At 39.8% G+C, this 23825-nt stretch overlaps 1 protein-coding gene across 3 annotated transcripts in view; it reads right to left on the bottom strand.

The window, feature by feature from the left end:
• Positions 1-23825, bottom strand: part of Ltbp1 (latent transforming growth factor beta binding protein 1) — a 379032-nt gene that overhangs the window by 148740 nt on the left and 206467 nt on the right. For all 3 annotated transcript variants that reach the window (XM_028773421.1, XM_028773422.1, XM_028773423.1), the window contains 2 exons: positions 18570-18794; positions 16864-17138 (listed from right to left, as the gene is read on the bottom strand). In XM_028773421.1, coding sequence (XP_028629254.1) covers positions 16864-17138; positions 18570-18794 — 500 coding nt within the window. The remainder of the gene's footprint in view (positions 1-16863; positions 17139-18569; positions 18795-23825) is intronic.

Genomic DNA, 23825 nt, shown 5'->3' with positions numbered 1-23825 from the left:
AGCTCCCATAACCTTCAGCACTAATGTCTCCTAGGATCCAACTAGGGCAGGGCCAGCCGAGTGTTCAGGCAACATGTTCTGTGAAGATCAGCTGGAGGATGGAGTAGAGATAAAGCTACTTGTGGACAAGATGGCAACATTGAGATACAGCAAGCAAGCTTATTGTATGCTGATGAGTTTTGACAGACCTGAAGACCCCAACTCACAGACAAAGGGGTTCCATCTCACAACATTGAAAATCTTTCCACTGTAAATGTTCCTACCTAATGGCAGATGGTGGGAGCTGAGCCTGATGGATCATCTCTCAGGAATGTCCAGAATGCAAAGCAAGTGACCTCTATAGTTTCTTCCAGGTTTAAGAGTCTGAGGTCAGGATGTGCTGCTAGGTTACATGACTCTGTTTAGAAAATACAGACTAGTGCAGGATAGAGTCAAGTTCAAATACTGTTGTCCAAAGTTTATAATGGGGCAGCCCCCTCCTTTGTCTGTTTCTACTTCTTCATCCTTAGAGTCTTCACTGGCTCTAAACCTTTGCCTACTAGACTTATGGAAACAAGACAAAAGAGGGGAAAACTAACAGCTCCACTTGACCTTGGCATCTGGAAAACTGAACAATGGAAATAAGTTTTAGACTTTTCTTCTCTACTTATCTTTATAGGGTCCATACATCACAAGGTCAGGTCACTGAAGAATCATGTACAGTTGGCACAATTCAAAGGTTAGAGTGTCCCTTTATTAGCACTGAAGATTATGGGAGTTTTCTTCGGAGTTAGAGCATGTTGCTATTTGACTTGGTAATGTTAAGAGTATAATTATTTCACAATGAAAAATAATTATAAATAATGGTATAAATGAAATAAAGGCCTTTAACTGTGTAGCTAATTATCAATAATTAACTGATTATGGGAAATGTACTTAAAGACTTTTTTTTTTTTATCTGCTTGAGACTCCACCTCATTCTTAAGGTAAAACCACCTAAGTTTGCTATTGAAGTTCAATTGTGAGCATGGTCCCCTTTAGATCCTCACAAATCCAGGAGTGGAATTAGCATTCAAAACTCACCATCTGGCAACCTGAGCTTATCATTAACATTTAATCATTTTCATTTTTATCATTTTTGACAATGAAAAGCTCACTACCAGAGTTGCTCCAGGGATGCACGGTGACTGGGAAAGGCTGTTAGAGACATTAGAGCCTGGTTTTACGACATTTCACATTAAAACTGATCCTCATTCCAGAATGTTTGCTTCACTGTGTCAAGACCTGCGAAGCCCAGGAGTCAAGGAAAGAGAAGAATAGTGTTGAAAGCCACTAGACATCAGCTTTCCTACCAGAACTGGGGCATCCCACAGATTTTCTTGCCTCTCTGGACCAGCAATGAGACACTAGAATAATAACCCTGATCTCACAGTGTAGAGAAAGTGACTGGTGAATGCTTAAGCATCTGTGGGATCAGAGCCTTTGGGATATCCTACACTACATTATGGTGAGCAGAGTGTAGGTTGAGTCCCAGGTATCATTCATCTGTCTTCCATCGTGGGTACAACTGCAAGTAGGATTAAAGGGCTGACCATCTTATAGGCTCTGAGAAGGATCCTATTAAAACTGTTCAGATACTTCACTGTACAAAGGTGTGGTGGTTTGAATGAAAATGTGTCTCATGGGCTCATAGGGAGTGGCACTATTAGCAGGTATGTTCTTGTTGGAGTAAGTGAGACCTTGTCAGAGTAAGTGTGTCTCTTTGAGGTCTGAAATGCTCAAGCCAGGCCCAGTGCCACTCTTTCTTCCTGTTGCCTGCCAATCCAGATGCAGAATTCTCAGCTCCTTCTCTACCACCATGGCTGCCTGCCTGCTACCATACTTCCCACTGTCAATAATGGACTAACCCTCTGAATCCATAAGCCAGCCCCCAATTAAATATTTTTATTTACAAGAGTTTCCATGCTCATGACATCTATTCACAGCAATAAGACCCTAACTAAGAGAAAAGGGTCACCCCATGGGACAATGTCAAGGACCTACTGTTTAGCCTCACTAGTTGAAACATTTAAAAATGATAATGTAGAAATGTGCTTAAAATCATCCTTATTACACATATGTAATTATCTTGTTCTTGTTATCAAGAACCATTTATAATGAAGTATCAATATTTGAAGCTATAAAAAAGACACATTTGAAGCTTAAAAAGAAAACACATCACTAAGCCAAAAGAGAAAATAAACTTAAAACATTAAAGTAATGCAGAGTTTTAAAAGTACTCCCAGGATTGCACTGAGGGAAAAACCCCAGAGAAAAGGAGAAATCTGATTCATTGTAACCCATGCAAAAGCACACAGGTCTGGGCTCAGAGCTGAGACAAGGAAATGACTCCATGGACTGGAGAAAGAAACTCCAGAGGGATGGAATAGTTCTCAATGCAAAGGGCCAACCATCAACTATGGGCAGAGCGGGTAAGCATAGAGCAAGGCAGCTGGACCTGAAGGAACAAACAGAGGGAGCAGAGAGGCACAGACCGGGGTGTGCTAAGCTCTGAAGAATTTTCCCAATTTGGGATTCAACTTCTAGTTGGATCTAAAAATCAACCAGGAGACAGGGAAGTAGCCATAGAGACCCTTTCCCAATGCCAAGTGAGCTTTACATTTAAAAACAGAATAAAAAAAACTGGCATATTTAAAGGAATAGTAGAAACAGGGATATAGATGGCTAATCAGTAGAGAAATAAAAGCCCTTAAAAAGGTATAATCTGGGGCCTGGGAGATGGCACAGTAAAGAAAGTACTTGCTGTGCAAGTGTGAGAATTCCTGAATTTGGATTCTCCACAGTCCACATAAATGCCAGGCAGGAATAGCAGACTACTGAGATCCCAGTACTCCAGAGGCAGAAATGGGCATCCCCTGTACAAGTTGGCTTTCCAAAGTGAGCAGAACTGATAAGCTTCAGGTTCTGAGGGAGACTCTACCTCAATAAACACAGTAGGAATAATCAAGAAAGACACTGGATGCTAAATTCAGGCCTCCGTATGCACTTTCAAACATGTATGCATACATTCATACATACATATCCATAAACATACACATAAAAAAGGAAGGTATAGTTTTCTGCATTTGATATCCAGAAATGTAAACTGTGACCAATCACACTAGAGTATATCATTCATGGAAAAGGTAAACACATTCAGGAATATTCAAAGAACCAAAACAAACAAACAAAAACAAGTACAACTGGGATCAAATGTCCTTCAGGGAAGTTTAAGTTCAGAAAATGAAGCCTTGAAGAACATTCCTTATTTTTTGGTGACCCACAACCACAAAATAATTTTTGTTGCTTCATCAGAACTGTAATTTTTATACTGTTATGAATTACAATGTAAATCTTTTTGGAGATAGAGGTTTTGTCAAAGGAGTCCATGATCCACAGGTGGAGAACTGCTGATCTATGGAATCCTAACACCAAATCAAATACCAAACTTCTACCTATCTGCCAATATTAGCACATTTTCAATGGTATGCTGACCATTTTTTAAGTCTTGTGTGTGTGCACACACACATACACACGCACATGCACATGCTCACATGTGTCTATGTGTGAGACTATGTGGGCCACAGAGAGATGGTGTAAGAGGTAGACTAATGGAAATAATAAAGGATTAAGAACCAGGAAGCCTCAGAGTTGTCCCTGTCTGCCACAACTCAACAGGAGACACTAAACGAATTAACTCTCCATGTCAGTCTCTTCACTAATGAAATTGCAAAGGCAAAACAATTGATATACAATCAGTGTTCTTACAGTTAATGATTTATGAAGCCCCCCAGAGAGGCACTGGGATGGCTGAGGAATAATGTTGAATGCTCAACTCTGTCACAGAGTTTCCCTATAAAGACCAGCATTCCTTAACTGTCCCGCCTACAAGCCTGACTACCTGGAGCCCACGGCTTCAGACCATTCCTACTTATTCTTGAAGCATGACCCAGACCCACTTCATCAGTGATGACCATAATATAATTCCAGCCCTCTCTTGAAAACTTGTACACACACACAAAAAAAATGTCTCTACCTACCTGAAATTAGGTATGGCTCTTACATGGTTTCTTTCTAATTATAAAGGGTAGTTACAATAATCATTTTATTATTAATAAGCAACTTCTCAGAAGTATTCATAACCTTCATAGGGATGCAGATTTTGCATGTATGGAACATGTATGCAGGGCCACCGGATGACCTATTCACCCACATCACATAGCTACATCATTCTTTAATAGCCTTCTGTACAATTCTCCTGTCTACTCACATTCAAAAGCATGCTATTCAAAAATTGCTGACACAAAACCTTGAGGATTTTTACCAAGCAAAATCACTACCCTCGTTATTGTGAGGTTGAAGAATATGTGTTGTATTTCATAAAAAAGCCTCCACATCTTTCCATAAAAACAAGAATATGAAAAAGCACTGATTGTACATGAGAGACTGTGTTCACCTAAACTCATCCTGGGTCTTTCCTGCTATGAATATTACCAATCGTTCATGACGATAGAAACCATTCCATTTCAGCAAGGTAACTCCTGTCCACCTTCCATGCAAACCGGCTCAACTTTGGCTCTAAATCAAACTGAAAAGCCTCACCAAGAGCTCTTCCATGTCCCTGCACTAAAAATGTTAACTATATTTACTTTTATGAGCCAATACTAAATGTTCCAATTTTTTTAACATTGTCATTAATGCAACAAGAACAACATATTTGATTCTACAGGGACCGCTGTCCTAACGGGGAATTCTGTGCCGTGGCTCACTGGCAGGGCAACAGGCATTGTCCCATAAAAAGATGAGGAAAATGCTTAAATGCTTCCAGATTTTCTAAAAGAACTTGTAAAAAAAAATTGCTTTGGCTTGAGCAGAACATTCTTCATGGGCAAGTTCTTTTTTCTTTTTTTATGTCTGCCCAGCTTTCTTTTATTAGAGTAATTAAAACAATGTTGGCATTTGGGGTATCTGATATATGCATAATCCTCTGATATTTCAGGGTATTGATTTTATAAAGTATCTGCTGTGACTAGGGCATTAGCAGCTGGAAATGTATCCAGACTGATTTCTGACAATATATTTGCTTAAAGCCTGCCGAACCCAAGCCATGTGTTCAACGAACTCCAGACAACGACTTTAGTTTATGAAATGGTATTTTTAAAGTAACACTACAGTAAGGATTGGTTTTTAATGTTAACACACAAAGAGGAAAGTATTCTTAAGGGCACATCATATGATTCTCCTTCATATCTTTCCAAAAACAAAAACAAAAACAAAAAAAAACATTGAATCCAGTTCTCTATTTTCTCTATCTCTGTGATTTCGGAATTTTGACTGACAAGTCTTCCAGATTGTGATCTGTGTATCGTTGGTCTTCCTGAGCTGCTAAAAGAATAATTAAGTTCTATCATAATTCTGTTCTCACATAATTCTCACTAGGCTTTCTGCTATAGAAAAGCAACATAGAAAATATCATAAATTGGAATACTAAAGAGCAAATAAGTCAAATTTATCTCATTTTGATTATAAACTTTAGTTTGCATACAAGATGCCAGATTTGTTATTACATTTGCATAAATAATCATCTTAAATTTATTTTAAACTCTATTGACAGGGTTATGGATTAAAAACAAAGAGCTTTGGGCAAAAAAAATAAAGATGGGTATATAGGCATGCCTGCTGTTGCTATGGCAACCAGAGCACCTGCAGAGTGATGTTTATTTCTTTAACTATGCTGGGTATTTCTCTATGTTAAACACCATTGCTTAGCAGTTCCCTTTTTGTGTCTATAGACATGATGAAAGGAACGAAAGCCATGTCAGGACTCAGAGAACAATGCACAATTGAAACAAAGGCTTCCCACGTGGTCAAGTTTCAGTTCTTCTGTGTCCCGCTCAAGTACACAGAAACTACTAATTACCTGTGTACCTTAAAACTACTAATTACCTGTGGCTTGGACATAACTCAGTAGAACAACTAAAAGCCTCCAATAAAAGCAACAGGTTTATTCACATCCCTGGAGCAGGAACTAAGCTTGTATTGTCCATTGCTCTTCCATGAATGACAGGAGCAATCCCTGTCCAACAAATAGCCATTGGCCTCCCAATATATCCCAGTCCCTAAACATTCTTATATTTACCTGGCTGCCATAAAAAACTAGCATGAACTAAACTTTGTGTGTATATATGTGGGTGTGCACCTGTGCACAGCTGTGGAGCAGCTAGAGGTCAACCTTGGTATTGTAACTCAGGTGCTGTCCATCTTGTTTTGAGAGTTAGGGTTTCTAAGTGGCCTGGAGCTCCCCAAGAATGCTAGGGTGGCTGGTCAACAGGCCTCAAGAAACTTTCTCTCTCTGAGATTACAAACCCTCGCCACTATGCCTCTCTCTTTTTGTTTATGTGTGTGTGTGTGTGTGTGTGTGTGTGTGTGTTTTAAAGGATTCTCTGGACTGAACTCATGTCTTCATACTTACATGACAGTAACTTTACCAACTGCTCTATCTTCCGTAAGTCAATGCATGGCTCTAACGACAGACATTCATTTCTTAGTTTTAGAGCTTTGAAGGCCAAAGCTGATGTACTAGCATGGACAATTTCTGCCTTGTAAGCAGCAGCTGTTTGGCTCAGTATTCATATGATCTCTTGATTGGGGGTTTACAGGAAGAGAGCCAGAACACAGGCAAGTACTCTGGAGTCCTTTCTTCTAATGATACTAACCATACCATGCCATGTTCCCACCATTATGACTTCACTTAACCTCAACTATCTCCGCTTATCCTCTACCTCAATATAGTAATATCAGAGGCTTCAATACAAAAAATTCCGGCATGCACTTCAATCCACAGAATTGTTAAGAGAGGACCGTGTACCTGACCAGTGAGGTGTGAGAAATGGGATCAATGTTCCTGAAAGCATTTCTCTTTCCCAGCTATGGGGATCAAGTATTATCATGGTTCAATTCTGTCAAAGTTCAAGTATTGTGAGTTCAATAGTATTGTATGAACATCCAGTGAATGTATAAGGTAGAGTCCTCCACTGTCCTCTAGGAAACTAGCCCATGTAAAATGAAAGCACTTGCTAGGTTTGGAAGAAGAAGGAGGAGGAGGAGGAGGAGGAGGAGGAGGAGGAGGAGGAGGAGGAGGAGGAGGAGGAGAAGGAGAAGGAGAAGGAGGAGGAGAAGGAGAAGAAGAAGAAGAAGAAGAAGAAGAAGAAGAAGAAGAAGAAGAAGAAGAAGAAGAAGAAGAAAGAGAAGAAGAAAGGAAGTGCACTGAAGAAAACTCCAATGGAGATGACCCTTGAGAGGCTCCATCTCAAGTCAGGACAGTTTTGGAGGCTACACGACAGGTATTCACTGTAACTGACATTTGTCTAGATCATTCTGCCTATATGCTTTGTACGTGTATTGTATTGATAGTGCCTATAATCGCAAAAAAGGAAAGATGTCAAAAGTGTCACAGCAGAAGCACACAGGACTCAGATGTCTCAAGAGGCTTCTCAGTTCAAAATGTGATGAAATAGGCCCAGGACATGGAGGGCTTTGATAATGGGATGCGAGCTATAGACTTAAATTAGATGAATCAGCACATGCTAGTCCCTACCTTTGGGGGCCTTGATTACTCTCTTTCCCTTTTGCTCACAGTGTTTCAAAGGTCAAATATGGCCACAGCGGTGGACGTTCTCTATCATCTATCAATTTTATAAAAATGCACTGTTCTACTCAGAGGCTTGCCTCAAAGCCACAGAATGTGAAGACTGTGTTCTTTAACTGTTGTCACAGCTTGCCCATTCTCATCAAGTCCTCTGCAAAAAAGTTATGCTGGAGGCATTTCTGTCTTGTTCGAAATATCAGTTCACATTCTAGAATATTCTTCAGAACTGAAAATATGTTTAAAACACTCTCAGTGCTGGCAAACCCTTGAAATTGGAGTTAACTTAGCCATTCTAAGCTTTCAGATTCCTTAAGGAAAAAGTCATATGAAGATCATCAGTAAAGACCAATTTTTCTCAGTTCAGAAATGGCTTTTCCTTCACCTCACGCATGTAGGACCTATACAACAGCAGGCTTGGAGGACTGCTCAGTGGTTAAGAGTACATACTACTCTTGCAGAGGATCTGTATCCAGATCCCATCACCCATGTCAGGGTAATCACACCACCTGTAACCCCAGCTTCAGTAGATCTGAGGACTTCCCCTAGCCTTTGAGGGTACCCAGAGTCATCTGTATCCCATATACATGTACACATAATTAAGATCGAAATAAACTGTATAAACAATCCAACGGCAGTAGCACCATGTACAGCCTCTGGAGAAGATCTTTTAGAAGTAAATATTCAGTTTGTATATAAATACTTTGTTACATAAAAGGAAGCAGAAGAAGGGGGAAATGGAAGTATAAGAAAAATCCAATGCTATAGTTATTATATCAGAAATGATGTGGGCCAGAGATGAGGAAATCATATCATTTCTCAGAATACCCCATGGAACTGTTGTTTCTATCACAGATTCCAAACTATTCTTAGTAAACCAGATGATTCAACTTCAGTTTAGAAAACATTAATTTAATCTAATAGAATAGGGAGAAGAAATGACTTTAGCTCCTCAGAAATACCAGTTTTAAGTTTTTAAACATCCTTGTAGTGTATAGAGTCTAAAGCTCCATCAAGGCAAGCTATGTTCTCTTCAAACTCCTTTCAACACACTCAGAACTTTGCCAGTATCAGAACTGGCTTACCAAAAGCCCTAACTCCAGGTCATAATTATTTTCAACATCTGATCCTGTGTAAAAACCAAGAGTCTAATAATTAGTAGGTTTATGATTTTGGTTGCCTTAAAGGTAAATTATAGAAGCGTGATGATATTCCATATCATGGCAAAAATATTTTTCATCGCCAATAAAATGGAAAACATCTGAGAAAGGAGTCAGGGAAAACCAGTGAGTTGACACAGTCTTGTTTCTGTATGGACAGGTCAGAGAGAATAAAGACTTTAGGTTGATGAGTTTGGGGCACCTACAGAGCAACTGCCTGGAGGAAGACTGGATGTTAAGCTACAGGAAGTACCAAGTCTGGGTCCCACCCATTCTGTGAAGTACGCTACCCCAGTTCTGAGAATCTATATTTGACTCTCCCAATGTCTGAGCCCCACATCCCTCATCCAAGGAAAACTAGTTCTCGAGGCTGGCAGACACTCAGTGACACGGAGGTATGTTCTCTCTCACATGTGGTGTTCCCCCACCTCCTTTGGATCCTAGCCCAGTATTTTGCTGATCTTTCTCTGCTCCAGGCAAGAGGCCCCCTCATAGGCTGTCTGGCAGAAGTTGCTGGAACCAGACCAGCGAACACTTAAGAGCTCCAGAACCTATCACTGAGATGTGTAAAACACCTTCGGCAAAACCTTCTGCTATCGACACAGGTAAAGTCTGGCAAGGATGGATACAGAGAGTGACCATGTAAGAGACACTAGAGACACGAGACTCGCTAACACCCCATTAAGTGTTTCTTGGGTTAGGACAAGGGAGCACTTGAGAGGGACACTGAAGAAAAACCCATATGGCATAGGAAGTGCCTGGTGTTGATGACTTGTTCAACCAGAAGAAGGCCAAACTTCAGTAAATGTAATCAGCATACCCCAACTAGGAGTTCTGTTCAGGGAGAAAGGCAGATCACTGGGAAATTCAGCTCTGCTGTCCCAAACCTCTGGACAAGTAGAACCTGTAACACATAAAGGTCATTGCTTTGACCCTTCTCACATCCTCCTGAGCAAGGCCACCCCTAAAGACACAGGGCCTGGATGAGCCAACAGCAAGGAGAAAGCAGGCCACATATTCATTTTCCCCATCTGTGGAGCCAGGCAGCTAATGCTGTTACCTCCAGACAGGAGCATTGTGTATAATTGAGAGGTCAAGGTTTGAGAAGCATTTAGTGTTTTTAAAACAGTTTCATTGCATTTATTAATGTATTTGGCGGTGATATCTGCAAGTGTCATAGCATGCATGAGGGGGTCAGAGGACAACCTGTGGGAGTCATTTCTCTCCTTCCACCAAGTGAGTCCTAGGGATCAAACTCAGAGAGTCAGGCTTAGCAGCGAGCATCTTTACCCACTGAACCATCTCGCCAGCCCCATATTTACTCTTTAGACATCCAATCTGTTTTGGTGGTTTCTGGGTTCCATTTAGGGAAATAGCTGGTATAGAGGTGTTGAGATAATCCAGCATGCTGTTGGGACACAGCTAGGATTTCAGTTTTAGCTCTAGCCTCACCCCATTAATCTACAAAGTAAGTCTAAAATATATAGAAATTAAAGAGCTGCTTTCTAAGTGAAACTTTGTGTCCTAGCTCTGTTAACTTGGCAATAAATTATTTTCCCATTACTGAGAAACTGCTTTGGAAGCCTGCAGTCCATCTCCCTGCTTTCTGCCTCCCTTTCTTCTTTCCTTTCTCCCTTTTTTCCCCTAACATGGGCTTCGAAGGTCTCATATCTACTTCCCCAATCTCTCGTTGGTCTCTGTTAGGCTTTTAATGTAAAATGTCCCTCAGAGTCTTGCATTCCTGGATACCTGCTCACCAGCCGATGGGACTATCTGATAAGGTTGTGGAACCTTTTGGCCTTGGGGCATAATTAGCAAACTAGATCACTAGTACAGACCTTGAAGGCTCCATCTCAGCCTTGCCCATTCTCAGAGATGTGAAGAAGCCATGCCAGGAATTCATGATCCCAAGGACTAAGCCAGTTTTAGCCAGCATTCCTCCCCAATGTTGAGGACTCTATTCCCTTAATGTCAAACCTGAACCAAAATAAGGCATTCCACCTGGGGATGTTTTGGTCATGTATCAAGTCATAGCAGAGACAAATGGCATGAGTATGGAATCTATGCAAATAAAGCTAAGAAGTCTTTCTTCACACACTTTCTAAATAGTACATTGAGCCAAGCAATTAGGATACTTTCCATTTCCAGTGCAAGCTTTCTTGTTAATTTCTCAATAGTGTTTATTTTTCCTTAAAGCAAATGTGTAGTGGTCCTACTCCATCTTCTACAATGCCGAAAGTATGCAACTGTCTTTCTCACAAGTGTGCATGTCTGTTTCAGCACTGAGCTTTTTGACCTTGGCGGTGTTACCCAAGAGACACCTATCTCCAATTAATGCTTTTTTCTCCATTTGTTCTTTCTGTTTCCATTCTTCTTGCCCAGCAAGAACCACTGCAGCAGCAGCTGGCACCTCTAAGAGACGACCAAACAGTTCTTGTGTCATTTAGACTCAATTTCTTCCCAGGACTTATAAGATGGATAACTAATGGAAACAGATTTTTTTCCAATGTCTGTTTTATATTATGTTCTATTCCTTTTATTTCTAATCTCCAGTGAGATTCTTTTCTTCAGTAAAATGTATGCTAGATACCTTTATCATCAAATTTGTAGCTTATGATTTGTTTTTAATCTTTATGGAAATTTCTACAAGATTTGCGGTACTAATCTCTTTAACTTTCCATGGCTGCAGTCTATGAAAGTGTGCTCATGTGGTATTTTATTCTCTTTATCTATGTTAGAGCACTATAAAAATGTTCTGTTTACATCTACTTCGGGTTTTCCAGTATTTCTGCACTTCATAGCCAATCTGGGTGTTTATATGCAGAATTTTCTGCTCTTTCAGCATTTGCAATGTGAAGGACTTGAGACATTTCTCTTTGCCTTCTTTGTAATGCCTGTGTCTAATTACAGGCCATGTTACCGCACTCAACAAAGAGACCATGATCGCATGATTGTGTAACCTGGCAATAACTAGGCCAGCATGGAAGCTGGACCCAGAGCTTTATTGTTGTGATTCTAAACACTTCACAATTGAGGCCTTTTCAAACTATCAGGCATCACTGGGTTGCTGTAAAAGGCTTGATTTCAACACTGGCCAATCAGTAAAACCCATTTAGAACAATTGCAATTGTAGATGCCATCGAAGACCTGAATTTGGGTCACTATTAAGGGAACCAATTTGAAATAAAAGTCACCCTACACAATGAAAGGGATGTATAAATTTAACATCTTTGAGATGCAGTAATAGATCTGACAGGGACTTTCATAAAACTAGGCCTCTCCTTGTAGATGAAAACTGGGTGATGGAATGTCCAAGTTTCAAGCTCATGAAAACAAGTTTTCATGCAAAAATGTTAGGAATTGCAACTATTGGAGCTGTAACTTTAACTCAGTCATAGTGTGAACAATTTAGCATATGTTTACCAATATATATAGAATATATGGAGTGCAGCCATTTACTCCAAGTAACACAGAAGCTGATTACTTCAAGAAGTCTTTCCTCAAAGTCACCTTATGTCTCTTCTATTTCTACTCTTTAAATGATTCTCGGGATGCCTACTGACCCTAATATAAGCAAATATTTTAGACCATGACAAATTAAATACCACTTTGTATAAAAGTTAAAAAAAAAACAAAAAACCCCAAAGTTTCCTCCTCTGTGTTGACACTCTCTACAAAGGTGAAAATCGCTACAGAAATTTCCAGTGTTATTTCTGTCTCCTCTTTATCACAACATCCAAGGAAACATCCTCCTCTGACGTAAATATACTGCCCAGAGATCTAGTCACTGATCATAAACCTTCAATCCCCTTACATTCCAATGATAAATCCCCATGCATTGACCCATAATCAAGAATACATCACTCCTAACACCAATCAAAGTTGGATTTATCCTTTAAAATCCAGCCAGTTACCTTCCATCAAGCCCCTCCTCCTATGGATTAACTACTGGATGACACTGAGCATTGGCCTGGCTTTGAAGTAAAGGAGCTCAGAATAGTCCAGTACACTACACTCACTTTCTTCACAACATTCTATAACCAAATCTTGATGATCCATGCTTTACACTACATATCTTTATCTTCAACCCAGCTCTTGTTGACTCTTGAGCATGTCACACTTACTACAGGTCAATGTCTTATGTCTAGAATCCTCATGCCCAGCCCCAATCAAAAGATAGAACTGGCAAACATTATTTTCTAAAAATTTATTTAATGTATTAAAGTTGCAGTTTTCAAGTTCAGTGTAAAACACAATATTTTATTTATAAGCCTAAGAAAATTTAGTTAGTTCCCTTTTCTTCTCATAAAAATAATTCTGAACATGCTAGGCCACTCCCAAGACTGATATGATGGTAACCTGTATGCTGAGTCCTCAGTGTCAACATCTGCTGACATCTCTCCACATCTGTGCATGGAATACATTATGAGAGAAAACTATAGATATTATGTTGCATCATTCTTAAAACTATTACCACTCAACTCACAAGAACAAGGACATATTCCTGCATAAACCCAATATTAACATCACACCTAGATAATTAATAATTCCAAAATAACATCTGATAACCAGTTCAATTTTTCCATTTTTTTCTGAAACATTTTACATCTGGCAAGTTTTTTGTAATCCGATTTAGGTTCAGCAAATGGGTTAAGAAAGTCACTTGTAACCAACCTTAACACCTTGGGTTCTACCCCTGAGAAAGAGAGAACTAACTCCTCCAAGTTGACACCTAACCTCCACACATGTGAAGGTATGAATGCTCCCTGCTCTGCCACCACCACACATACTTAAAATATTTAAAAGAAAATTCATTTAACTCCCATCTACTTACTGTATGTCACCTGTGACTCTTTCTAGAAAAATCATCCTACTTTTGTTTTTATAGCATACTTATAAAAAGGCAATGTTGTCCTACATTATAAATTTTTTCTGTCCTTATATGATAATTTACCCTCAGTATTCCAGATCCTCTAGAGCTTAGCTGTGAAGGTTCAACTAGGCTCAGGTTGGACATTTTGGGAAGAACATGAATATCCCTTGTGGTTGTGTCACCATGCTGAACATGGTTCTTAGTAGCCAGAGACCTTCAAGATATGTTGACCTTATTACCAGTCATTTATTTTTCACTATGCCTCAGTTTTAAGACTTTTAAAAACATGCACACCAAAGTTTGTCAGGATTCCCAAGCCATTTATTTCTCTGACCTCTTTAGATTCTCTCTCCTCATCTATCTCTTAAAATCTTCTTTTCCATCTGTTGAACCTCCTCCCATTTTGCTCTGTAACTTTGGCTTCATTATCAATTGCTCATTTTTCTTGACCAGTTAGATAGATCTGAAATTTTACTCTAGAAAACTTCCATGGGCTTAGTTATAGTTTATGAGTTTATTGCCCAAATATTAGAAGATGCCACAGAAATATGGACTATTTCTGTCAAGATTATTTTGTATGTGACTTCTTATGGCAATATAGAGACCTAAGTGCTTATTTTTATCCATGCATGTTAAGTCTCGATAGCTTCAACTACAGAGAGTTCCCAATAAGCAAGGTGAAAATGATGTAGTGTTGGGTTTTCTCCCTGACCCTATTCATTTAAAATCCACTGACACCTGTCTGTATCTATATTTCTTTCCAACATCTTGGAAGGACAGATCTATCTACTATTGATTATTTTCCAATAATTATATGGGTCATCTGAACTGCACTAGATAATTAGGCAAATTTCACCTTCCAACAGTATTTCTCACAAGCAGAAAGACAAATACACGCTAGGAATGTCTGATGAAATAGGTCTTATTTTGAAGCTACGTGTCGGTGACTACACATGCAAAATGAATTAAGAATTGAGATCACTGTCTGGACCATGCAGCTAAAAGTCAGAATGGGATCCAGATAAGGCAAGAGTATTCCACTGGGCTTGAATTATTTAGGCAACTCTATCAATCACTCATTTCACTTCAATTGAATAGTCCAGTTTAGGCTTAAAAGTAATTTGTTTTCATCTTTTCTAGTTAGCATCATCTGTCTGAAATTATAGGAGAATAACAAGTTTGTTATGTTTCGTTTTAAAAGCCTTTTTATCATCTCTGTTCCAACTTGAAAACTGGGGAGAAAGGTACTGGGCACACAGTTTTAAAAGGATCTGCTTTTTCCTTTCTCCATGACCAACCTAAACTGGAATGACTAAACAATGCAAATGGCAGCAAACTTACCTTCTGTCTCCAAGCCTCATCTGGGGCAAAACTATGACCTGTATAAAATTTACTTTCAGCTACATTGTTCCTATCTATCCATGCCCTTTACTGCAAAGATAAATTTAAGTGAATGATGTTTCTTCTCTCCATTTGTTAATATGAGACTTCACTGGAGGAATGAAAAGTTATTTCAAGTGCCCTGTTTTAGCCAGCTATGTTTAGGCACCTGAGAAAACAACTTCTGAGGGGAGAGATGCATCTGGCTAATGGCCACAGAGGTTACAGTATATGGTAGGCTGGTTCTATGCTTCTGGGCCTATGGTAAAGATGTACCTTACCACCTCGTGATGCAAATGCACCCTTCCCACACCAACCTGGTGACCCACCTCTTGCAACCATGTGCCACCTTCCATAGTTCTACCAATCCCCAATCTCTAGTCAGATTTTAACTTATCCATGGGTTAAACCAATGATTATTTCAGAACCCTCAAACACACCTGGAATACTGCCATACAAATGCCCTATGCATCATCCAACTGAATGAAGGACAATCAGGATTAGCCTGAAAGTAGTGAACAATCAAGTATCCATGAGCAGATAATTGTTCCATTTGGAAGACTGAGGGTTTCCCCCGTCTTTGAGAAGCTATATTACATAAACATCAGCAACTATTCTTATGTTGCGCATGTTTAACCCGAAACTGGATTATTCAATTCTTGCTACTATTAAAAGTCTGTTTCAGTACCCTCCCTCTAAGCTAATATTTGCTTACTTTCAGTTCTTCTAGAAGGGCAATGATGATAATCCTACAATGACTTAGTATATAAAAAGGGTTTGAGGGTTAGTTGAGTGATGACAACTGGTTTTACAGTTCTACAGCATCTCCTTTTCCTTCTTAGCTCCCCACCTTGCACACGTTATTTTTGGAATAAAGAACATATCTTCCTCACTCTATTTGGAGGGTATTTAAACCATAACCAAAAGACAGACAGAGGATCACAGGACTAAGTATGTTATTATCACATAGCCCAAAGAAGCAGTTCCAAGTGGCTGGGGAACAGAAACCAGAGGCCCATGATTTCAGAGGGAGCAAGGGGCACACAGAAGTGAGTGAATGGTTAGAAGAATGGGAAGCAAGAAAATAATATAATTATATTTTAATTAATACTCTTTAAATAAAAATAATTAAGTCATTTTCACTATACAGATTCAATGGAGGAATCTGAAAGGTAATGATCTTTTTCTCATGTTATGATATAAGCTAAAGTTATGGTAAATCCAATGATATTTAAAATTCACATTAAATAATTTCTTCATTGCCATCTTAATAAAATTTATAAGAAAACAAAAGCTGATATTAATTATTATTACATACGAGATTCAAAATTCAACTTCATTTACTAACATCTAAATTATCAAAAACAGTACACAAGTATATACAAGTATTTTCAAGCATCTCTGTATAATGTATCTCCTATACCACATCTCAAAACAAGTAACCATGGAGTTCCAGCAACATGTCCAAAAGTTGAATACTTAAAATTATTCTGTATATCATATGTCAGCAAGACTTTTCTCCTTGGTGAAGTGCCACAAGATAAATAGGTGTTGTAGATCACATGACCTCATTGGATCTCCTCACTTCTGACATCCTTGCAATAAGACTAGCATAGCTGAGAAGCAAGTGAATAAGTAGGCCTGTGCTCCAATAAAACCTTATTTGTAAGTGCACCAAAGCTTCCAGACTCTTCTGGAGAGATTTCTTTGTACCAAGTCTGGGTTCTTGATAAGATGATGTCCCATCTATAAAACATTGTCAAGATGGCTTGGACCACACTGCTCACCTGTGACCCAATGGTTTCCTGGAAGCATCGGCCAAGTTGTGTCTTAGCGGCCACGGGATACACGTGTGGAATGACCTGCTGGTGGGAGTACGTGGAATGTACTGTCTGGGTCTTCTGGATGGGCAGCCCTTGGTAAGAGACTTGGGACTGGCCTGGTTGAGCTTCTTTCACCTTCTGGCCCACTGGGCCGTCAATTCTGGAAACCTGGTGTATCTGGACAGAAGCCTCGGGAGGATGTTTCACATGGATATTGACTATGTTGGGGGGAAATTTCACTACAAAGATCAGGAGGACAATTTGTTAATCATGACTGATTAATGGGAAAGTCAGGAGTTTTAAAACATGAAATGTATTTTATACAAACACACCTACCAATGGACTCCACACAAGATAACATATACGAAGTATCTTTTTGTGATATAGACATCAAAATTCTTGAGAATTTTGAACTCAAAATGACAGATTTATGCAGTTAAAAAAAAGCAAGCTGTGGACTGATAAGGTGATTTAGCTGGTAAAGGTGTCTGTCATCAAGTCTGATGACTTAAGTTTGATCCCAGTACACATATGGTAGAAGGAGAGAACTGACTTCATAATTGTCCTCTGACCTCCAAACATGCACTGTGGTTCACATACAAGTGTAACCAGGCACACAGACACACATGCATGCATGCACACAGAATGACACAAATGATTACATAATAAAAAATTTAAGTAAAACTACAATGTGCAAACATTAAAGTATCTCAGTGTGATGAATGTAAAGACAAGAATATTATTTTAAGTAGGTTCACAAAATTATGAATTTATGATGCACTTACCATAGGTGAGCCAACCTTACTACATGATAGATGGTTCTAAGAGATTAGTTACTTTTGTATATTTCATAAAATTCCTTCTATAGAAACTTCTATTGCATAATTCTAGGACTTAATTTTTTCCATTAAAAGTAGAGATCCAGTTTCCCAAGTATGTTTCTTTTATTTGTTTGTTTTACATATCTCATGTAGATACACACTTGAACACTTTCTGGTGATACATTAATGTGTGCTTTTTATATGTGTAACAATACTGCCTTTCTACCCTTTCAAAGAAAATTTTGGACAAAAAGTTCCTCATTTGACACAAACATTCAGAGCTTAAAGAGTAAGATCCAGTAACACTTCACTGACCCCCTTTTAAAGTTGTATATTTCTAAGGATGCCAGCTTTGAAAGAATGAATTAGTCACAGAACGTTTGAGCTCCAAATGACCTACTTTGCCTTCCTTACAGATGGACAGACTAAAGCCCAGTGAAGTTAAGTGATTGTAGAGGACTCAAATCAAGTATCTGTCAGCTACAGAATTCATTGTCAGGTATAGTGTGGCCCATGGTTTATTGCTGCTGTCGGGGCCTGACCCTGATCTTGTTCCTGTTTCTGTTTCTGACCTGGCACATCCATTACTCCGATGGTGCTAGGAGCCCCAGAGAAGCAGGCACTTCTTGTGGCTATCCTATTTTCCAGATGCCAGTTCACTGCAGCCTAGACAGCTCTGCAGCCACATAGGTGGGCCCACATCCAATCTCTACTGCCGTTTTTCACATCATGATGCACACTCTCCCTTCTGTTTCAAACCCAGTCCTGGCTACCTGCAGAGACTTCTCTGTGGGTCTGACCTGGTGACAGAAGACTGGATAATGAGCAAGATGAGGGTGAAAAGCTTACCTTTGACCCCTTGCTGGCTGGTCATGGTTAGAGGCAAGGTATGTGTGGAATGGATGACGTGACTCCCCAATGCTTTGCCTGGCTGCTGGGCTTGCTGGTAGAGTTTAGGCATATTGGCACCAAGGACAGGGATCTGGCAAAGCTTTCCTGTGAAATTTGGAGGGCATTGACATTTGTCCCTTGAACTGCACTGGCCACCATTCATACATGGAAGATGACAAATTACTGAAAAGGAAAAAGAGACAATGTGGTAAGTTGGTTAGTTTCCCAGAGGTTAAGTAACAATCAGCTGGCACCCTCCCACCACACCCAAACACACATCCTATTACAGACATTGTTTCTTCTTGCATGAACAACAAAAACCCCTCAGCTCCATTTCTTTCTAACTTTTATGTTCTTCAAATGGTGTCCTCCATGACTACATTTGCCAGAATGTTTTCTTTACTTCCCAATAAGATACTTTGGGACAGCACACACTTCCCTTTTCCTCTATAGAACCCCACTATCCTAAGGTTGCTAATGGTCTCTCTGTCAGTAAGTCTGACAGGCAGAGATTCCAGTCCAGCTCGGTTACTACGGCACCTTGTTCATCTAACCAATTCCCCTTTCCTTCCCTATTCCATCTGCACATTCTTTGCAGAAACTTTCCTTTGATTGTCCTTCAAACATGGCTGCACACTGTACTCTGCTTCTAAACTCTTCTTGACCAGCTCCCCACACTTTGCTATGATTCCATCATGTCCTCAAGCACAGGATTCCTGTAAAAGCTTTTTGATGAACTTCAAACTGTCTACAACTGTGTAACTCGACATACACATCCCATCCACACCCGTCCACCCCCACCTCACATCACCTACAGTTGTGATCACCTCCCTTCTAACAGCCACAGCCCAATGGTCTTTAGCAGAACGTGGTGGTGTCTCCCTCACCTCACTCATCCAACATCCGTTCTAGAACTCCCCTCTTTCAATCATTCTGAGCCCTGTTCCCTCTGCAACCTCATTTCTGAGATTGTCTCATCTCTTACAGTGCAGCCCACTGACCTTTATTCAGAACTGACAAACTTGCTATGGAGTCCTCTGCCTGGAATACCCTCCACTCAGCTCCCTTCCGCAGACAGACTTTCTGCGTGTCTTTTAGACTCTGTCTTACTCTTGTATCTCTGTTGCCTCTGCTTCCTCAGAAGCACAGTTACTGCCTCTCAGGTCACATCCCTGATGACAATATATATATCCATCCCTCACTAATATTCTGTGAGGTCAGAGAATCTGTCCTGTTTAATTTTTCCCCTCACATATGTTCAGAGTAGAGCAGGAATATTTCTGCTTATAATATAGCAGGAATGTTTCAGGTCGGAAAACAAAGAAAAAGATAAACATACACACAAAGAAAGCACAATAGATAAAGTTCTGTGCCTGACATTTTGTTAAACACCTTTGTTAGGTTATAAAGAAGGGTTAGTCTTTACCCTTCAAGAATTTTACAGCTAGCCGGTGACATTAAATGATGTAGCATAACTAAGGCCTCAAAGAAGCAACGACTGTCAAATATGAATCAGATCCTTTGGAACTTCAGAAATAATTGAAAAAGCACTTCCCAAAAGATAGAACTGGGGTGAAATTTTTAAGACTGGGCAAAACTAAGAAGCAGATAGTATACACTCTAGAGACCATCTGTGTGGAGGAAGACGTAGCTCATCTGGGAGAGCGTGAGTCAACGTATCTTGTTAAAACCCAGGCTTTTTGAGAAACGGAAGGGATCAGGCAATAAGCTGGAATGTGAAGGCTTACATCAGACCAAAGGGTTACTAAAGACATGGTATGGGGTTTGGATTTTACTCTGTAATGGACAAGTTATCCCGAGGCTTGAGTCAGAGGATTAGCAAGGTAGCTAGCATGTTCCAGGAACGTTGCTTTGCCGATGCATTCAGGATTAGTTGAACAGAAAAGTGACAACTGCCGGGAAGCTGAGTGTGGAAACTGTCAGAATAACTGAGGAGCAGGTTGAAAACAGGGCTCAGGGTGATGGCAGCAAGCACTGAAAGGAACATGAAGTAATAATGTAACACTGCAGGAAAGATCAACAGGATGTGTACAAAACAGAGAAGGTGGAAGAGGAGAGAGAGCTGGAAAACACCACCAGGCCTCAGCCCAGAAACTGTGTTCTAGCCCTGTGTTTCAGATCGAGTCAAACAACCACGGTCTGGAGAGCCCCTGAACTTCCACTGGCAGTCCCATCTACTCTGAGAAATCTCAGGTAAAAAAAAGACATAATGACTCCAGCAAAGCCAGTAACCTTGTAAATCCCAGTACAATTCTACCATTAATTCCAAAGCCATGATTTGGCTTGGCTGATGAGCACAATGGACGCTGGGTAACAGTAAAGAGAGTCAGTCCCATATTTAAATATACTAATATTCTATGCAAATGTTCTACGAATAATTCATCACTAGAATATAGGCACTCTTTCCTTGTAACTTGCAGGAATTGTATTGCCCATAGTACCTTCACCTCAAATGTAAACTTCAACACTATCTCTATCCACCTATCACTTCAATAATGGCAGGGAGGTATCACAACCAGAGGCTAATCCCATCACTCCTTTCAAGTTCTGCCGATGAGAGGGAATATGCATCTCTTATTTGGAACACAGACATTAAGGCAGGTAGTCTTGCTGCCTCCTAATCCCAAAGCAATCAAATGATGGAATGTTTAACCAATGTGGTTAATCAAGAGATGGCACAGACAGCAAGGAGCAATGGTCGCACTCTAAGGCGAACTACACAGTGCACAGTCAAATACGGTACTACCTTGAATTTCCATCCAAATGTACAGTTCCTCATGGTGTAGTGACCCCTGACCATAAAATTATTTTCATTGCTACTTCTTAACTATAATTTTGCTACTGTTATGAATCATAATGTAAATATTTGATATGTTCTATGCCTTTAGGCAACCCCTGTGAAAGAGCTGGTTGATCCCCCAAAGAGTTGTCCACCCACAGATTGAGAACCAGTGGTTTAGAGGACAGAAAAAATATTCTGTCATGAGTTATACAGTGAGAGAAAAATAAAACATGCTCATACTGTTCTTAACTAGTCTCAATCAAAGAAATAAAACATTACATTTTTCATGTTTCCAACATTTCAAATTATAGTCTAGTTTAAAAGAAAGAAAGAAAAAAAACCGAACGGACATTAGCCTTAGTGCTTTGTTTTTGTTGCTTTATTTACTTACACCCTCTCCTTTGACGGTTTGACAAAAGCATTTCAAAGCTGTGCAGCCTGACATCTATTTAGCCGCAAAGTAAAGGCAGGCTGTGGTGGCGCACACCTTTAATTCCAGCACTTAGTGAGCTGAGGCAGGTGGATCTCTGAGTTCAAGAACAGCCTAGTTTACATAGCAAGTTCCATCCTATCTAAAGGCTACATGATGAAACCCTTCATAGATAAACAAATAAATAAATAAATAAATAAATAAATAAATAAAATTTTAAAAGATGTAAAGTGAGATGATCTAAAATCTATATTGCCATAAACTCATAGAAATAACCATCTTTTAAAGAAAAATTAGCCAGTTGACTTTTCCTAGACAATTCTAGCAATGCTAACAGACTCTGATACCCAACATGGGTTTGGTTCCTCTAAGTTCTTTTGCTCCAGAGATGAGTTCCCTATAACTGTCCTATGGATAGTGCTAGCCTAAGAGAATACAACAGTCATGCATAAACCCCAATAACCTTATGTCCCCAGTCATTGGGGAAACAGCTTCTGCCTGGCTTGTTTAGAAGATCACTATATATAACCACTTATGAATGAGGAACAAGATATCTATTCTCTTGCTCCAGTGCTTTCTAAAGTCTCGGTGACAGCATGGAAAGCCCCATGTCTCATCTCAGTAACTTCAGATTGAGCTGTTTGCAGTAGGCAATCCTTTCACACTGACATCATCTTTTATATATTAAAAAGAAAGCAACTAAAGACAAGGTACAGACTGTAGGATTTAGCTATGAATAGTTTCTTTCTGCTGCAATGTTCATACCATTCTCTAAGCATCACTGTGCGATCTGTTATCTATACCACCAGTATTCTATAAAGCCTCCTCGGGACATGAAGAAGAACAGGAATGAGTTATCCTGTAGGTTGGCTTGAGAAGCCTGTGGTATGCTGGTATGCCAGTTGTAACTCTGGTTATGGCCCATATATTTTTGAAAATCTAACTAGGAGGTATAACATGGAACACAGCCTTGAGAGGTACCATAACCTTGTCGGAGTGATAGTTTGCTGGTCACTGCCATAACTCACTGTATTGCATCATATAGCCACCAGAGAACTGTTGGAATAACAGGGGGCATGTGGACCATCATCCTGTTATTCCAGAAAGTGTAATTTCATGACAACCTAAGTATCTCATGATGCTACTATAAAAGGCCAAAAAGAGCCAAAGGATCTTGCTTGGAAGAACAAGTCAGAGGTTTTAAACATATCAAGTGTTTCAGATGCATTCCATCAGTCCCTGTGCTCTGGAAAACAAGTCAACGTACTCAGAAACTTGGGAGGACAGAGTTTTCACATTCTACATTGCAAATTGGAACCTGATTTAAATAACAAACACTAAGGGGTTGGGTTCAAATATGAAGGAGACATGTTCTAAAATTCTGGGCTGTAATAATAGGCTTTCTCTTTCTTTCCAGTTATCCCAGTTGACTATAAAAACACTTAAGCTGTTTATTCCTAAAAGGTGCGCTCACGATGTTCTGAACCATCCTGCCAATTATGAAAACTATGCCTTCCTAGGACTTTCTGAGACAGTAGATAGACTACTTCTTACGGTGTCAAAGGTGGGACAGAGAAAACCGTCCATCTGAGGAAGGCCTCCACCTACCAAGCACAGAACATGTACATGCATGGTGTCGGGGAATAGCTACCTCAACGACTTCAGCTTTGCTACTTATCTCTGATTAGAAGAATAACTTCTCTTAGAGGACTTCGGCTTGTTTCTCTGTATCCTCTCTTGATACCCCAAAGGTAGCAACATTTTTAGAAAGCAAAAGTCTTATCATCAGATTTCGCCTTTGTTTAAGTCAAAAAGTAGATTGCTACTGCAGCTACATGAAGACTTTAGATAATAACTACATTAATAACTGACAGCCCAGCTAGGAATGTAGCTTCACGGGAGAGCAGCTGGGTAGCATTGACGAAGACCTGGGTTACCTTCCGAACACTGTAAACACGCACACAATCCCTCTCTCTCTCTC

This window comes from Grammomys surdaster, unplaced genomic scaffold (genome assembly GCF_004785775.1).
Source record: "Grammomys surdaster isolate TR1022 unplaced genomic scaffold, NIH_TR_1.0 227, whole genome shotgun sequence".
In the NCBI taxonomy this organism is placed as follows: Eukaryota; Metazoa; Chordata; class Mammalia; order Rodentia; family Muridae; genus Grammomys; species Grammomys surdaster.
The sequence above is the reverse complement of the archived record's forward strand: the minus strand, read 5'-3'. Positions and strand labels throughout refer to the sequence as shown.